This window comes from Raphanus sativus, chromosome 4 (assembly GCF_000801105.2).
Source record: "Raphanus sativus cultivar WK10039 chromosome 4, ASM80110v3, whole genome shotgun sequence".
Taxonomy (NCBI): domain Eukaryota; kingdom Viridiplantae; phylum Streptophyta; class Magnoliopsida; order Brassicales; family Brassicaceae; genus Raphanus; species Raphanus sativus.
The window spans coordinates 47562897-47578535 of record NC_079514.1 but is presented as its reverse complement, the minus strand read 5'-3'; the positions used below and the strand labels follow the sequence as shown (position 1 = coordinate 47578535).

At 33.2% G+C, this 15639-nt stretch overlaps 2 protein-coding genes, 1 long non-coding RNA gene and 1 pseudogene across 5 annotated transcripts; 3 read left to right on the top strand and 1 right to left on the bottom strand.

Annotated features, from left to right (window-relative positions):
• The first annotated feature begins 1638 nt into the window (after nucleotides 1-1638).
• Nucleotides 1639-2163, top strand: LOC108851751 (uncharacterized). The gene is made up of 2 exons (XR_001949385.2): nucleotides 1639-1863; nucleotides 1945-2163. It is a non-coding gene; the product is annotated as an uncharacterized LOC108851751 (long non-coding RNA).
• Nucleotides 2164-3716: 1553 nt separating this feature from the next.
• LOC108852005 (protein NRT1/ PTR FAMILY 5.7-like) lies at nucleotides 3717-7073 on the top strand (annotated as a pseudogene).
• A 4327-nt stretch (nucleotides 7074-11400) lies between these two features.
• LOC108855336 (uncharacterized) lies at nucleotides 11401-13883 on the top strand. Of its 2 annotated transcripts, none has more exons than XM_018629134.2 (7): nucleotides 11401-11825; nucleotides 11985-12161; nucleotides 12236-12385; nucleotides 12501-12602; nucleotides 13191-13261; nucleotides 13373-13440; nucleotides 13556-13883. In XM_018629134.2, the coding sequence occupies exons 1-7, from the start codon at nucleotides 11553-11555 to the stop codon at nucleotides 13648-13650; spliced, it is 936 nt and encodes a 311-aa protein (XP_018484636.1). In that variant the 5' UTR covers nucleotides 11401-11552; the 3' UTR covers nucleotides 13651-13883. The 2 variants fall into 2 exon arrangements, with proteins under 2 accessions (XP_018484636.1, XP_018484635.1); XM_018629133.2 differs by having other exon boundaries at nucleotides 11403-11825; nucleotides 13528-13883.
• Nucleotides 13884-13986: 103 nt separating this feature from the next.
• On the bottom strand, nucleotides 13987-15639 carry LOC130512003 (serine/threonine-protein kinase ATG1b-like; the record flags this gene model as incomplete). 2 transcript variants are annotated; one of them, XM_057010050.1, is given in 5 exon segments in its annotated part: nucleotides 13987-14475; nucleotides 14606-14676; nucleotides 14771-15017; nucleotides 15098-15462; nucleotides 15534-15639. In XM_057010050.1, coding segments are annotated over 5 exon segments (1017 nt in total), but the record flags the coding sequence as incomplete, so codon positions are not given.

Here is a 15639-nt window from a genome sequence, read left to right as displayed (position 1 = left end):
AATAAAATTAATATGGCCAATGAAAGTATACTGATCAATTTAAAATGAATTGTATAGGGTAACTATAGAACGATTAATATTTTTAGTATTCTTAGTATATATCTTATTTAAATCGACATGTAATAAATGTAAAAATCATATATGGAATATGGACAAAAAGAAGAACTGTATTTAAGGAAATACATCAATGCAAAATTAGACTATGGTATGTATTATATATAAAGAATGAGATATTTAATTTAAATATATGAAGTCCACTTTTAAAAATTCACCTAGAAAAAGTTGTAATGTTCTAATTTTAATAAGATAGATTGACGCCCTCATTAATTACATGTGATTATTACTGCTATAGATAGTTGGAGCTATATGATTATGCGTATAAGTGTGTCTCTTCCTTCTTATTTTTTCTTTCTCGTTGGTGATTATAGACATATAGTCGTAATGGAGTACAATATTGATCGTGTGACATATGGTGGTAGTGGTTAACAACACTACTAGACTCACTAGTAGAAATCTGTGAAATACACACGTCTTGGTCACGGTAGTTCGTGACTTATTTTGCGTTAGTCACGACAAAGTCACGTTTAGTCACGAAATGGGAAAACGTGACAAACTGTATCATTTTCATGGCAAAATAGACACTAATTACTCACAGACATTATCGTGACTAATGTTAGTCACATTTTGTCACAAATAATTCGTGACTAGAATGACACATTTCCACACCGTGTATAAAACATGGCTTTAAAAGTCACGAAATGACACTAATTAAATCGTGACAAAGACGATGTTTAGTCAAATAATCGAATACTTTAGTCTTACTCCATTTCGTGACTAAAATGAGACTTCTCCACCAAAAAATTATTGTGGCCAACTTTAAACTTAACCCCAATTTTTCTACTCATAACCCCCAACTTTAAACTTAACCCCAAACCCTCTCCATACCTCAAATCTTATCACAAAGTTTAAATATTAAACTTTAAACAATTTAAGATTAACAGCAATATATAATATTATATATACAAAGATTTAGAATCATATCCACTATAACATTTTTTTTAAACTTTAGCCAAATCTTTTAACATCATCACTAAATTCTAAACTTTAAACTCTATTTTCCAAAACTCAAACCCTAACTTATAAACAGAATCCTTAAACCTTCATTTTTTTTTGTATCAGTAAAATTCTATAATAAGTCACTAAAAATCCAATCAAGAAGTTTTATTTAGATATTTATAATTCTCACAAATACAATTAATACGAAAGTATTATTTGTTCTCTCAAAAAAGAAGTATTACTCGTTGACAAAAAAAAAATGTTACTCTTTCTTTTCTTTCTTCTTCTTTTCAAACCCTTGCCTTGCTCGACGATTAAACACGTCACACGTTGCACATTGTTTAAAATATCTACGCTTAATTTTGTTTCTGTCATTTCTATGCCCTTCTTATTTCTTATTGGCCAATCCATTAGGTGATGGATTGCTATTCTAACCATGGATTGAAATGATCTAACGGTCCAGATTTCTTTATTTGTGTTTCTTCCTGTCCTCTCACGCGTGTTCTTTCTTCTTTCCATGTCTCTCCCTCTCGAGTCATTTGCTGTCTGTTTTTTGGTTCTTTCAACTTCTAATAAGTAATAACTAATCCAGTAATCAATAACCTCTCTATGCATTTCTTCCTCATTGTATTTGACTGAGTTTGAATCAGTTCTTTTTGCAGGACGTGGTGATGTCGGAAGAGCTTACGAAGGTCCTTGACGCCGCCATCGGAACACGCCATCGAAGCTTGCGGGGGAGGAGGTAGCTTGACGAGGGAAGAGGCAAGTGTGGTCTTCTCAGATACTGTCGTCATTAACTCCATTCCGGTAATCTAAGCGGTGTAGTCGTTTAAACAATTTTGATTTCGGATCTTAGATTTGCTCACAGTTTTTGTCTATATTTTGTAGAAGAGGAAGGAGGAAGAAGAAGAGAAAGAGCGAGAAGAAGAGGAAGATGCTGCCGGAGACGGTCACCCGTGGTGGTCGGAAAGTGTAGATCTACATATGTATTTTTATATTTATATAAGAAAATTCATATGTATATTCCATAAGTATATATACATGTATTTATACTTTGTATTTCATTTTGTAATTAACTAATAAAAAAAATATATAATTTTTTTTTTAGTTTTTTTTAAACAATAGTCACGTATTAGTCACCGATAATATCGTGACTTATGATAATTTAGTCACATAGTTTTACCGTGTTTACGCCGTGACTGAATTAGTCACTAAACATGATCGTAACAAATCGTGACTAAAATAGTCACGAAAAAGTCACAGGAAAAAATAGTCACGATCGTATAGACACTGTTTTTTTTCGTGACATTTCGTGTCTATATCAGCATATAGTCACGAAAAAGAGGCTTTAGACACGAAAATTTCTGTGTCTATATTAGATTTTTCTACTAGTGACTACTAGTAGATGAGATCAAGAAATCATTTTCAAATGTGGGGGCAGAAATGTCTGTCATTGCTGAATTTAGGTATGATCTTTACGAAGATACGTAAGGGGACTCAGAAGAGATGATACATCAATCGGTAATCTTACCTTTTTGGACAATGTTAACCTAATTAAGTATTTTTCTTTCTACTTCTCAAACAAGGAGTTGAGACGGATTTTGAAAGAATCAAAATATACAAAATCAGTAAATGAAGAACATTGATTTAGAACTCTTCAGTCAATCAAATAAAACTAGTTGTTTTATTGGATCAGTCAATCAAATAAAACTAGTTGTTTTATTGGATTGATGTTAATTTGAGAAGTTCCTAGATATTAGGGATCAGATCCTAGAGGGCTACAAGCCTGCAAGAGGCTTTATCCAGAATCTTTTGGACCAAAATTTTTGGTACGCTGGAATCATTTGAGTGAGAAGTTTTGGGTACGGCATAAGGCATTAATAATGTGTTGGTGATTTAGACTCCTAAAAGCAATTGGTCTTTCTTGGTGGTAGCCAAGAGGCAGCTGTCTCTAAATAGTACTAATACTAAATAGACACAACGAGAGAATCGTTACACTATAGGCATCAACCAGAATCTATAAGATTCTTGTAAATATTTGCACTACAAATTCATGCTAAGTTTAAAAAAAAGAAAACTGAACTGTTACTTTGATTTCACTTTCGGCTGGAGTGTCATCAGATCTTTCTCTTTTAATAATCCCTGAAATTCATAATAAAACTTAGATCAAAATTGGAATTTTTTATGTCTCCATCTCTCTTTCGTTTGGTAAATTTAACCTTCTTTCTTTTTTGGTCCATTTCATTTGGAAAATCTAATTCTAGTTCTTTTGATCTTTGTAGCTAATGGAAATCTCAACTTCAATAATATGACACCTTAGGTCTACAAAGTCACACAAGTTACAATCTGAAAGTGAGCATTTTAAAAAGATGACTACCATATCACACCAAGATTTGTACTTATCTGAGCGTAACCAAAACTTCACTATCTTTAACTTCCTTGTATTATAGTATAGACGTTACACTAAAATCTTAATCTATAGTCATAAAATTGAAAGTCCCGGTGAAAATAAACGTTAGCTATTTATATATTTATTAACGAGCGGGAATAGTAGCAAAGTTCTTACGTTACACTTTCTCCACTTACCGTGTCTTTTTGTGGTACATTCCATTGAAAGAATCTTGAAGCTCTACACAAGAAGAGTCAACATAGCGAATGGCATCTATTATAAAGAACCAAACTTGCTTCTCCACAAACACACCACTCATCAAAAATCATCTCCCTCTCTCTCACTCTCTCAATCATTAACACAAAAAATTATGGAGCACAACAAGGTTGATACAAAGCTTCAAGAATCGTACGATGATCAACAAAAATGGGTTCTTGACTCTTCTCTCGATAGTAGAGGAGAGATTCCGGTTCGGGCTAGAACCGGAGCTTGGAGAGCTGCACTCTTCGTCATTGGTTTGTATATAATAATTGTATAGCGACTCTTGGTATTATATCTTTACAATATAATCTTATGGTTTGATAAATATGTACATGCAGCAATTGAGTTCAGTGAGAGACTAAGTTATTTTGGGATCGTTACGAGCTTAGTGGTCTATTTAACAACGATCCTTCACCAAGATCTTAAGATGGCTGTAAGAAATGCAAACTACTGGACTGGTGTCACTACTTTGATGCCTCTTCTCGGAGGCTTTGTCGCCGATGCTTATCTCGGCCGTTATGCCACTGTCCTCCTTGCCACCATCATCTACCTTATGGTAATAACTTCTACTTTTATTCATTTATTTTAATTGTTAAAAAAGTATTTTATATACATTTTCTTAAGATATTTTGTTGTGGGTCTTTTGTAGTAGCACATCTTGCATATATACACTCAAAACCGATTCAATAACACTGATGCATTCAAACAAACTTACGATTTAAATTTTCTTGGGAACAGTTCAGGTGTTTGGGTTCAGATTTGGTTCTGTATTTGCCCAGCCCTAAGTCAAAGCTAAGCTTGATGGTTTGTTTCTCTTGTTTTTCTATCTTCGTTGATTTTTGTTTTAAATTTCAATCTTCAGGGTTTGATTCTGTTAACGTTGTCTTGGTTTATACCGGGATTGAAAGCTTGTAATCAAGAAATATGTGTTGAGCCAAGGAAAACCCACGAAATAGCCTTCTTCATTGCAATCTACTTGATCTCCATAGGCACTGGAGGTCATAAGCCATCCCTTGAGAGCTTTGGAGCTGACCAATTCGAAGATGACCATCCTGAAGAACGAAAGATGAAGATGTCTTACTTTAACTGGTGGAGCACCGGACTTTGCGCTGGTGTTTTAACCGCGGTGACTGTGATCGTCTATATAGAAGATCGTATTGGTTGGGGTGTGGCTGGTATCATACTCACTTTAGTGATGGCTACATCGCTTTTGATCTTCCTGATGGGTAGACCGTTATCGTTATAGAACACCTTCTGGTAGCCCGTTGACACCAATGTTGCAAGTCTTTATTGCTGCCATTTCCAAAAGACATCTTTCTTGTCCTAACGATTCTTCTCTTCTTCATGAGTTGTCTAGAGAAGAGTATACTAAAGGACGGTTTCTTTCCAGCACAGACAATCTTAAGTAAGTGCATTGCAAGTTAAAACTAGATATATACATGTTCAATTCCGGTTTAGGTTCGGTTTGGTCATCAAATGATAATAGCAGACAAAGTAATTCTAATCTAGTAATATACGGATTTCTGTATTACCAGTTTGGATATCTAAAATTCTAAACCGTTTTCTCTTTAAATTAGCTTTGATTAGATTAGTTGACATTGAAACCTCTATAAATTAATAATGTTGGGACTACACCAAATCTATAATTTTTTATTAATTTATAGAAATTATTAATTTATCGAGATACTAATTGAACCAAAAAATCAATCTGAGACTATAAAATTATATTAATTTATAGAGATATTAATTTATAGATTATTAATTTATAGAGTTTATACTGTATATGGATTTGTTATATGTTCTATTTGAATTCGATTTTTTTTTCAGAAGCACAATCTAGTTTTATTTTATACTCCAATAAATTAAAAATGTTGTAAATTTTTTTAATATTTTAAATTATTTTTGTTAAGTTTTGAAAATTCCTGACAAAATATTTCGTTAGAAAATTTTTATCGAGCATTCGTCAAAAATTCTGATGAACTCTCAACAGAACATATTTTCAGAAAGATTTTTGATGAATTTCTGACAGACAATTCCGACGACCCCTATTGTCAAAAGTTCGTGGGGAACATCCCTTTTCTTATGAAAATTCCCGACGGATTCCTAAAAACAAAATTGAAGAAGTAAATCGGACGATATGTTTTCATCACAAATTCGTTGGGAACTAGCTGTTTGCCTGTTTACTTGTAGTGTTTGGATTTAGTTTTGGTTTCAACTTTTAAAAATTCTGGACTTGATTTATTTTTATTAGTTTTGCTCAATTAAACACTTATATTTCCAACAATATATAAACCATATTTCAGGTTTCTAGACAAAGCAGCGATTGTCGAAACTCGAGGAAGCGGGAATGCTATGGCTGAGAAGGAGAGTCCATGGAAACTCGCAACGGTAACAAAAGTAGAAGAACTGAAACTACTCATCAACATGATTCCGATCTGGTTCTTTACATTAGGCTTCGGCATATGCGGCACTCAAGGCACAACACTCTTCATCAAACAAGCCATTGTCATGGACCGACATATTGGTCACAACTTCGTAGCTCCTCCATCTTCCATGTTCGCCCTCGTAGCTCTCTCCATGATCATCTTCTTAACACTCTACGAGAAACTCTTTGTGCCTCTTTTGAGACGCATCACGGGAAATGAAAGAGGTATTAGCATTCTACAAAGAATCGGAACCGGTATGGTTTTCTCCTTGATAACCATGGTCATTGCTGCTCTAGTTGAGAGAAAAAGATTGGATTATACTAAGCAGCATCACATGGCCATGAGTGTTATATGGTTAGCTCCTCAGTTCATAGTTATAGGCATAGCGGACGGTTTGACTCTTGTGGGTCTTCAAGAGTATTTCTACGACCAAGTCCCTGATTCAATGAGAAGCTTAGGCATATCCTTTTACCTCAGTGTGATTGGAGCGGCTAGCTTTGTCAACAATTTCTTGATAACGGTTACTGATCATTTAGCTGAAGAAATCTCTGGAAAAGGCTTGTTTGGGAAAGATCTCAATAGCAGCCGCTTGGACCATTTTTACTGGACGCTAGCCGCTTTGACCGCTGCAAGTATATGCTTCTTTGTGATTGTAGCCAAAAGGTATACTTATAAGAGTGTGCAATCAAGTATGGCTATTGCTGACGGTGGCGATGACGTCAAGGCAGCCTCGGTGCAAAATACGTCAAAGTATACTTAAACATGCATCACTATAGATTTGGTTATGTGATCACCATTTTCATGTTCTTTTGTCTTTTTTTGTACTTGCTAAGTGTTTTCGCACTCTTATCTATTTAGTGTGGCTTTAATTAGATAGATATGTAATAAACTAATATTGACATCGAAATGTGGACATAAAAACCAAACTCAAAAACTATAAATTGGTTTAGATCTAAACCAACCACACATAAATTTATGCATATATTTTAAAAATTAGTGATATATCTATATGCTATGCTATACAAGTTAATTGTCAATTACATATTTTTAACCTCTCTGATTTTGTTAAGCCTACTAGCTTAAGACTGCAGTTTACGAGGGGAAGAATGTTGTATTTATTTTTTCTTTCTTTTATATATTATAAAAATAAAAATAAAATAAATATATAAATAGCTGAAAGGTTAATATATAATTAAATTGGTGCAAACATATAAATTAAAATGATTATTTTTATTTATTACAATCGTTTTTATTGCAAGTAAATCCAAATAATTATTTTATCTATTTTATATATATAATTAAATTTAAATAATACTAACATAGACGTATAGTATATTATTAATATGACTATTTACGAAATAAAATTTCTTATTCATATGGTTTTCATGATGAATTTATCTTTTTATAACTTTTTTATTCAGCTGCTAGTTCCACATCTGCCACCAACTATTTGTTGACATACATTCACTATGCTCAGAGCCAAATTGATAAAGTCGGCTCTATTTATGAAACAAAAATACGAAGGATTTAGTCACTTAAGATACAAGTAATAATGTGTTATCACATAAATTACATAGCCAAATCTTTGGTTGGATGCATTCTATTTTTAAACAAGACTATAGTAATGCTCTTTTAAACTTTTTTTTTTTTTTTTAGAAATTAAAACTTTAACAAGACGACGAGTTACTACGTAACTAAGGACAAATAACAAAACTATCGCTGGTTTATTTTAATAAATAATCTTCATATCTTCATCTTCAGTCACACAATTACTATTTCCTCTACCACCTCCATCTCATTTTTCTCCAGTGTGTTCTTTTAGTAGCAAACAAGCACGATTAATTATGTTGCTCCCAAAAATGCTCAAATCCGTTTGCAATATGTTACATACATATGGTTAAATAAACAATTCACTTTAATATATATATATAGATGTATATGTATATATGTATTTATTTTTTTACCAAAATAATATGTAAATAATACAAAACAAATGATATACCATACAAAAATATGTCTAGTCTTCAAAAGGCATATGTGAACCAAATCTGTCGACAGAGCCGTGCCTATGGTGTTGAGAAAGAGGCAATGGCCTCAGGCCCCCTCCTCACATAGTAACTTTAGGGCCCCATTTTTTGTTTATTTGGTTAAAAGAATTTATATTTTAGTCAATAGTATAGTAAACATTTTAACATATTTACCGGACTAATATGTTTTCATTTTTATGTTATTCTTATGGGCTTTGCATTATCTATCATTGTAGCTTTTTTTGTTTCGACTGTTTTCCATCTTTTTGTTGCTAAATACTTTTTAAACTCATTTGATATTCCGAGTATGCTATATAATTTTATACATTTTAGTTTTATGTTTTATATTTAAATTAGCATTGATGAGATCGATCACACAATATTACATATAAAGTTTTAATATTGATCTTTGTCATTTTACGTAATATACAGTTCTATTCAAAAATATTTTCATATATACATAAATATATTTATATATAATGAAATATTAAATATACTTTTACTATAAGATTAGTTGTCCTTAAAAAAATTCAGAAAAACTACATTGATAATTTATCGCCTTAGGCCTCTTAAACACTAGGCACAGCACTGTCTGTCGATAGCGGCACGTTTTCACGCTTTTGGTCTTACTATAACCTGGATTTTTTTTTATCACAACAAAATCAAAGTACGTCGAAATATTAAAAATATAAATAAAGATACAAAATCAAGAAATATTAGTAAAGAAAAAATAAACAAAATATTTACCTTGATGTTAATATAGGATAGCTGGTTTCTAGTAAAAGCAGTGTACATATTGCTAATACTACCACATATACAATCTCACCCAACAAAATCCTAACTGAAACATGCATCCATTCATCAATTCAAGACAATCAGTTTTAATCCCAGCTGACACCCTTGTGAGATCACACCTTAAATCTTTTATCACATTGTGTTGTCATATTGTCTAATCATTTATGGAGAAACTTTTTGAGCCAGTAGAGAAAATTTGTTGAGTTTTATTTGGAAAATATCACAGAGCCATTTTCAGAGAAAAGTTGTCTATCCAATTCTTAAAAAATTGCCAATCCAATTTTCATAGAATTGTTAGAGTCAATATACATAGAACAACATTGCGCTAATTGTGGTAAAAATATTTTGCTTGTAGTTTACTTAGATATTACTTATTTTTATTATATTTTGCTTAATTTATTTTATATTTTTCGTAAAATTTTGCAACAAAATAATGAATAGTATTCATAAGTTATTCCAATTACATAATATATTAAAATATTTATTATATAGAATGACATTATGAAGAAATAAACATGAAAATTCAGTCAAATAGCATACAAGTGATAGAATATTATCACGAAACCATATAGCCAAGTCTTTTGATTGATCTACTAATAGTATAGAGACTACTATGTTTATTAAACAATGTTTTATTGATGCTCTTTGATTCTTTTCTTTTATCTTCATAAAAATGAAACATTTGACAAAACGTCATCATAGTAATTCTGAAAAAAATTCTCGGCATCACCATGATGTTCCAAAGATGAACAGCCGGTGCACCGTACATGACCCACATGGCGCAGTTCAACAAAATATTTCATGTTTCTAACTGTCCATTTAAATTATTTTATCCAATGTCGTGTTTCATGTTTCTATTAATCAAATAATCCAATTTTTGATTTTTAACCCAAATTAACTGAAAAACCGCAACCAAACCAGAACCAAATGATATTCGAGGTTACTTCGGATATAAGCCGGTTTTCAACTTTGTTATCTAAACCGAAAACTAAAATTACTGAACCAAAACCAAACCAAACTTTCTAAATACTCGGAAGGATCCAAATTCTCTAGAAACGAAGAACCAAAAGACACTAACCAGAACAAAACCAAAAACTGTATGTACATGGCTAATTTTTGCCACTGAATCCATCCAAACTCATTATGGATGTACAATCTGGTATTCTTAACTTTGGTTACGGGTTTGTTGTAGCCCATTTTCGACCTATAACAATAAATAATCCAGTTATGATGATAAAAGACATATTATAAACAATTATAAGAGGTATTTTCACTCTGTGTTACAAAAAGAGATATTTTCACTTTAAGAAACATTTTGAGTTTTTATTACACTATTTAAATTATGAGTTTCATGTTATTTTTTATAAAGAAATTTTCAGTATGGAACTTTTAATATTTTTAGTAGTTTATAATGTTTTTTTAATTTTACAAAAATTTAATGAAAAATTTGAAACTAAAATATTAAAATTTTAGTACTTGTTCAATGAAAATTTGAAATTTAAATACTTTTATGCATTTAGATGATATATAGTTTAATTTAAACGATATTAAAAAAATATAGTCTAAATATTTATTAAATAACATTTTCTACTCATATTGTTTATGAATATTTGTATTTTGTTATAAAAAATAAACCAGTGATCACAAATTTTTGAAGTGAGATTTTATTAGTTTTATTAATTTATAGTCATTTAAGAAGTTAAAAATATAACATATACAGAAAGATCTAAATTTTTATTATATATTTAATGTGATTATTTAATATATTTCAATAATATAAAATTATACAAAAATGATAGAAGATCGACAAATTATTAATAAATCTTTATTATTTAAAATTGTTATTTTCATATATATTTTTATCAAATTAGGGAATTTTGTATCTTTTATTTAAGTGAAGAAGAAAAAATATTTTATATATTAATAATTTATTATGTGATTAGTTTAATGAAAATATGCTATATGCTTAGATGAACCAACTTATTTTTCAAAAGATTATAAAAATTATTTTTGTGATGATTGACTCAAATATTGTAATGTCTATCAAATAATATATAAGAGATTGATAAACCAACTCATTCTTCAAAAAGGTCGGGTTCAATAATTTTCACGTTTCAATGATCAGAATAAGAATAATTTACTTGTAATTTACTTAGACCACTGCAATCCATATGTACCTTTTTCTTCAAGAATAAATTAATTTTATTACATAAATGAGTTTTACTTGAATGAATGTCTAAAGAATTTTATTTTGATAGAAAAGTTATAGAGATACTTTTGGAAAATAATTTTTAAAGGTGAAAGTACAAAGTAAAAACAACTCAAAAAAAAAAAAAGAAGAAGTACACGAAGCTCGAATTTTAAATTCGAAATTTAACCATACGGCGACGTTTTGGATTTATATGTCAACTGTGAGTGCGTCGTCACCTTCCTTATTACCAATAAACCCTTTTCTCCTCCCTTCTCAAACAAACAGAGGTTTAAGGGTTTTTCTCTAGGGTACCCCCACCCATCGATTTCTCCTAAAAATATCGCAGAATCTCTTTCAATTGATGCGACTTCTTCCTCTTCTAATTCCTCAGACCCACAATCTCAGAAATGACCATGGAAGCTCGAGTCGGTGTAGTAGTGGAAGGAGGTCAGAGGGCTCTCCACACAGCCACCGCCGTGAATAACACCGTCGTAGACGCCGGAAACAGGAAACTCTTACAGCAACAACAGCAACCTCAAACCTGCCAACAACAACAACAAAGTAATAAACTGAATCAGAAGCAAGGCGGATCCATCTCCCATCTCATCGCCGGAGGAATCTCCGGGGCCTTCGCTAAGACTTGCACCGCTCCTCTCGCTCGTCTCACCATCTTGTTCCAGGTATAAAGGTGCTAACTTTATGGAGTTATGAGTTTAAAGTTGGAGACTTTATGGAGTTATGAGTTTAAAGTTGGAGACTTTATTTATACCCATTACCATGAATGATGTGTGAGGTGTGAGGAATAGCATGATAAGTTGTGTGTTTGTTGTTGTTGGTAGATACAAGGGATGCAATCGGAGACTGCGATTTTGAGCAGTCCGAGTATTTGGCGTGAAGCTTCACGTATTGTCAACGAGGAAGGTTTTAGAGCTTTCTGGAAAGGGAACTTGGTTACTGTGGCTCACAGGCTTCCTTATTCTGCTGTTAACTTCTATGCTTATGAGGAGTACAATACTGTGAGTTGTGTTCTGTTCTCTTTTTGGAGTGTAGACTAGCTCATGCTGATCTGTCACTTGCTCTTTATTTGCAGCTTTTTTACTCGAATCCAGTATTAAAGAGGTATAAAGGAAATGCAAGTTTGGACGTTTTGGTGCATTTTGTAAGTGGTGGCTTAGCTGGGATGACAGCTGCTTCAGCTACTTACCCTCTTGATCTTGTTAGGACACGGCTTTCTGCTCAGGTAATTGTTTTATTTATAACTCTTTCTAAGATGAAAGGTGATGTCGTTAGTCTTGACCTAAGCAGTTTTGTATTGTCTTCTTTGACCTGAGTACATTATATTTGATCTTTTGCAGAGAAGCTCAATGTATTATCAGGGTGTTGGGCATGCTTTCCGTACCATTTGCAGAGAAGAGGGATTTTGGGGTCTATATAAAGGACTTGGTGCTACTTTGTTGGTACGCTTCTTCTTTTTTTTTCCTCTTTGTTAACGATCTGTGGTTGATTGTTGACTTTGTCTTGGCAGTGGTATTGGTAGTCATTTTAGCTAATACCTCCCACTATGATTTTTCATAGGCGGCTACGGTAGATGGGAGTCTGTTAGATGATCTAAGTGTCTAGTTAATGGTATAAGCAGCTCATCTTGGTGCTACTTTGTTGGTACGCTTTTTTGTTTTTGTTTTTGCTTCCTCTTTGTTAACGATCTGTGGTTGATTGTTAACTCCTTCTCAGCAGTGTTAAGATAGTTGGTATACGTAGGCTGCTATGATCTTCCATAGGCTGCTACTGTAGATGGGGAGTCTCTTAGATGATCTAATTTATGAACGTACATGCACTAGGCATTCTTGTTGTATGTTAAGAATATAGAAATGATTCATTTCCAGCAGTTCATGCTCATGGTCATATATTGGTAGATGTTGAAGTGAGTGTTAAAACTGTTACTTACAGAACACTTTTAATGAATCTAACTTTTAAGTTTGATAATATAATGAAGTTGAAGTTCATATTTGATGTAGCTATGTTTTTATACCTGGTTTGTATTGCAGGGTGTTGGTCCAAGCCTTGCCATCAGCTTCTCAGCATATAACTCTCTGAAAACATCATGGCTATCTCATAGGTAAAAAGTCTCTTTGATTTGGGATTTGACTTTCAGTACTGCCTAGTGAGTTTGTTTGTCCAATATTAACTCATCCTATTTTAATATTTTCTTCTTCAAACCCCTTTACAGGCCTAATGATTCAGAAGTTATGGTTAGTCTTAGCTGTGGCAGTCTCTCTGGAATTGCTTCCTCCACAGGTTTGTTATGAATAAAAAGATGATCTAATTTATAGTATGCATTACATGAAAATTGTTAGATTATTATACCGAATCTAACTTTTGTAGCGACGTTCCCGGTGGACCTGGTGAGAAGAAGAATGCAGTTGGAAGGAGCTGGTGGGCGAGCGCGAGTTTATAAAACTGGACTCCTTGGAACATTCAAACATATATTTAAGGCAGAAGGCATGAGAGGGCTATACAGAGGAATCTTACCAGAATACTACAAAGTGGCTCCTGGTGTTGGCATTGCCTTCATGGCATATGAGAAACTGAAGAAACTCTTATCGTCTGTTCCCAATTAATAGTCTCATATGCAAGCTGCTTTATAGAGTTTTGGAGAAGAAGATGAAACGGATAGTCTGTGGTGGTAGTTCTTTTTTTACTTTCCAGTGTATAGTAAATGCAATTTAAGGTGTTAGGTTACAGTTTCTTCCTCCATTAGCATCCCTCGAGATAGCAATTTTGCCTTGTTCTAGGGGCTCTAACATTAATCCAATCTCTATGCTCGTTTATGAATCCTTAATATATATTTCATTTGAAGAAAAACTCATATTATAAGATTTTTAATGTAGAACCAATATCTCAACATACAATAGAAACAATTGATCAGCGTGACAACAAAGAGAATGTTACAAATCCCTCTGGATATTGACTAAAATCCAAAAGAATCAAGAATCAGGTCTTTTTTTCTTTCTGTGGCTGTACAAACAAATGGTTACTTTTACAAACACTGAACAAACACAAACAAGAGAAACATGTGGGATGGTTTTTGTTTGTTCCTCCCTCTCATGGTTTCTGAGGACCTGAACTTCTTTTATGTGATTGTAGATGTTTTAATCTGCTTATGAGGTTATCTATATATGTTCTGATTCGATACCTTACTGAATTTGTGAGTGTTAAAGGTGGATTTAGAATCAGCGTTTGCGCCTCCACTACAAGGAAGACAAGCAAGCGCACCGCTTTTGCGTAGAGGTTTACTGCGTTCTCTGCCTCTCCCATCACCACCTCATCTACCTACAGAAATGTGAATTCTCAGGTCTCAATACATTCTGAATCGTGAGTGTAATTATGATATTTACAAACAATAATATCCAGATTGGTTTACAAGTTTGGGATTTGATCATAAGAAGCAAAATCAACTTACTCCTCCACGTATGCCAAGAGTAAGAGCTGCTTGGAATATTATCTCCATTGCATCCGGCATCTTTGTGTTGCCTACAATCATGTTCTCTGTAGTTTAGTGATTCTGATTAACCGAAAAAATTAACAGATTTGTCTCAGTAGCTTTGTTCTTGAAGAAAATGCATACCAGATTCAACAAACTTGGCAAGTTCTTCAGCACGCTCAACCTCCTGGACAAACTCTCTCTGAATCTGAGACAATATTTTCTCTGATCCTTCTTGGCTAATATTTCTTCTTACCCTGTTACCATCTTGGCGCAGGCTTCCTTCTACACCAGAAGCTGCCTGAGTATGACAGATGTGCAGTGCTTGATTCCAAATTGCAAGAATCACCAGTTGGATAGAGAAAGCTTCTAACTGTTTACCTGATTCAATCTATGAAGAGAAGCATTGGAAAACAAAGGCTCAGAAACTCACGTTGGCAAAGCTTTTGTAACTATCGAGAGTTGGCTTACCCTTTCACGAACCAACTCTGCAATCGTCGCTGCACATTTCTGCAAAGACCGGATTCTTGTCAAGCTGTTAGTTGATGGCTGTTCAAAAGCATCCACAAGGTTCAGAGACCCATGGGAAGTACCCGGGAGAGAGTTTGGACTCTCCAAGATTGCAAACCGACCAATGTTCCTGCCAGTGGCACCAGCTATTGGCATAGGAGCCGTTGGACTCGTTACGTTTCTTTTAATGAACTCCACAGGAGGAGAATGTGATTTGAATGGGTAATTGAAAAGCTTAGGAGAACCAGATGAAGATGATGGTATATCCACTGATGGTCCAGATATCAGAACATAATCTTGATCTATTGAGTCTGGAGTATCCCCTACTGTAAAAGCGAGACAACTTTAATAGAAACATTTTTTTCTAGTGGTAAGCAAATGATAGAAATGCAGTTACCTCTTCCTTGAGTATTAAGTAATCTGGAATCAGGCAAGCTTGAGGGTTTGAATTGGTTTCTATCTATTAATCTATGGCTTTCGAACTTGAAGTTATCAGTATCTGC

Excerpts from the sequence above, each read along its gene's own strand:
- LOC108855336 (XM_018629133.2), top strand. The coding sequence starts at position 11,553 with ATGACCATGGAAGCTCGAGTCGGTGTAGTAGTGGAAGGAGGTCAGAGG. Across the intron at positions 11,826-11,984 it reads GTCTCACCATCTTGTTCCAG|ATACAAGGGATGCAATCGGA; the intron begins GTATAAAGGTGC and ends TGTTGTTGGTAG. Across the intron at positions 12,162-12,235 it reads CTTATGAGGAGTACAATACT|CTTTTTTACTCGAATCCAGT; the intron begins GTGAGTTGTGTT and ends CTTTATTTGCAG.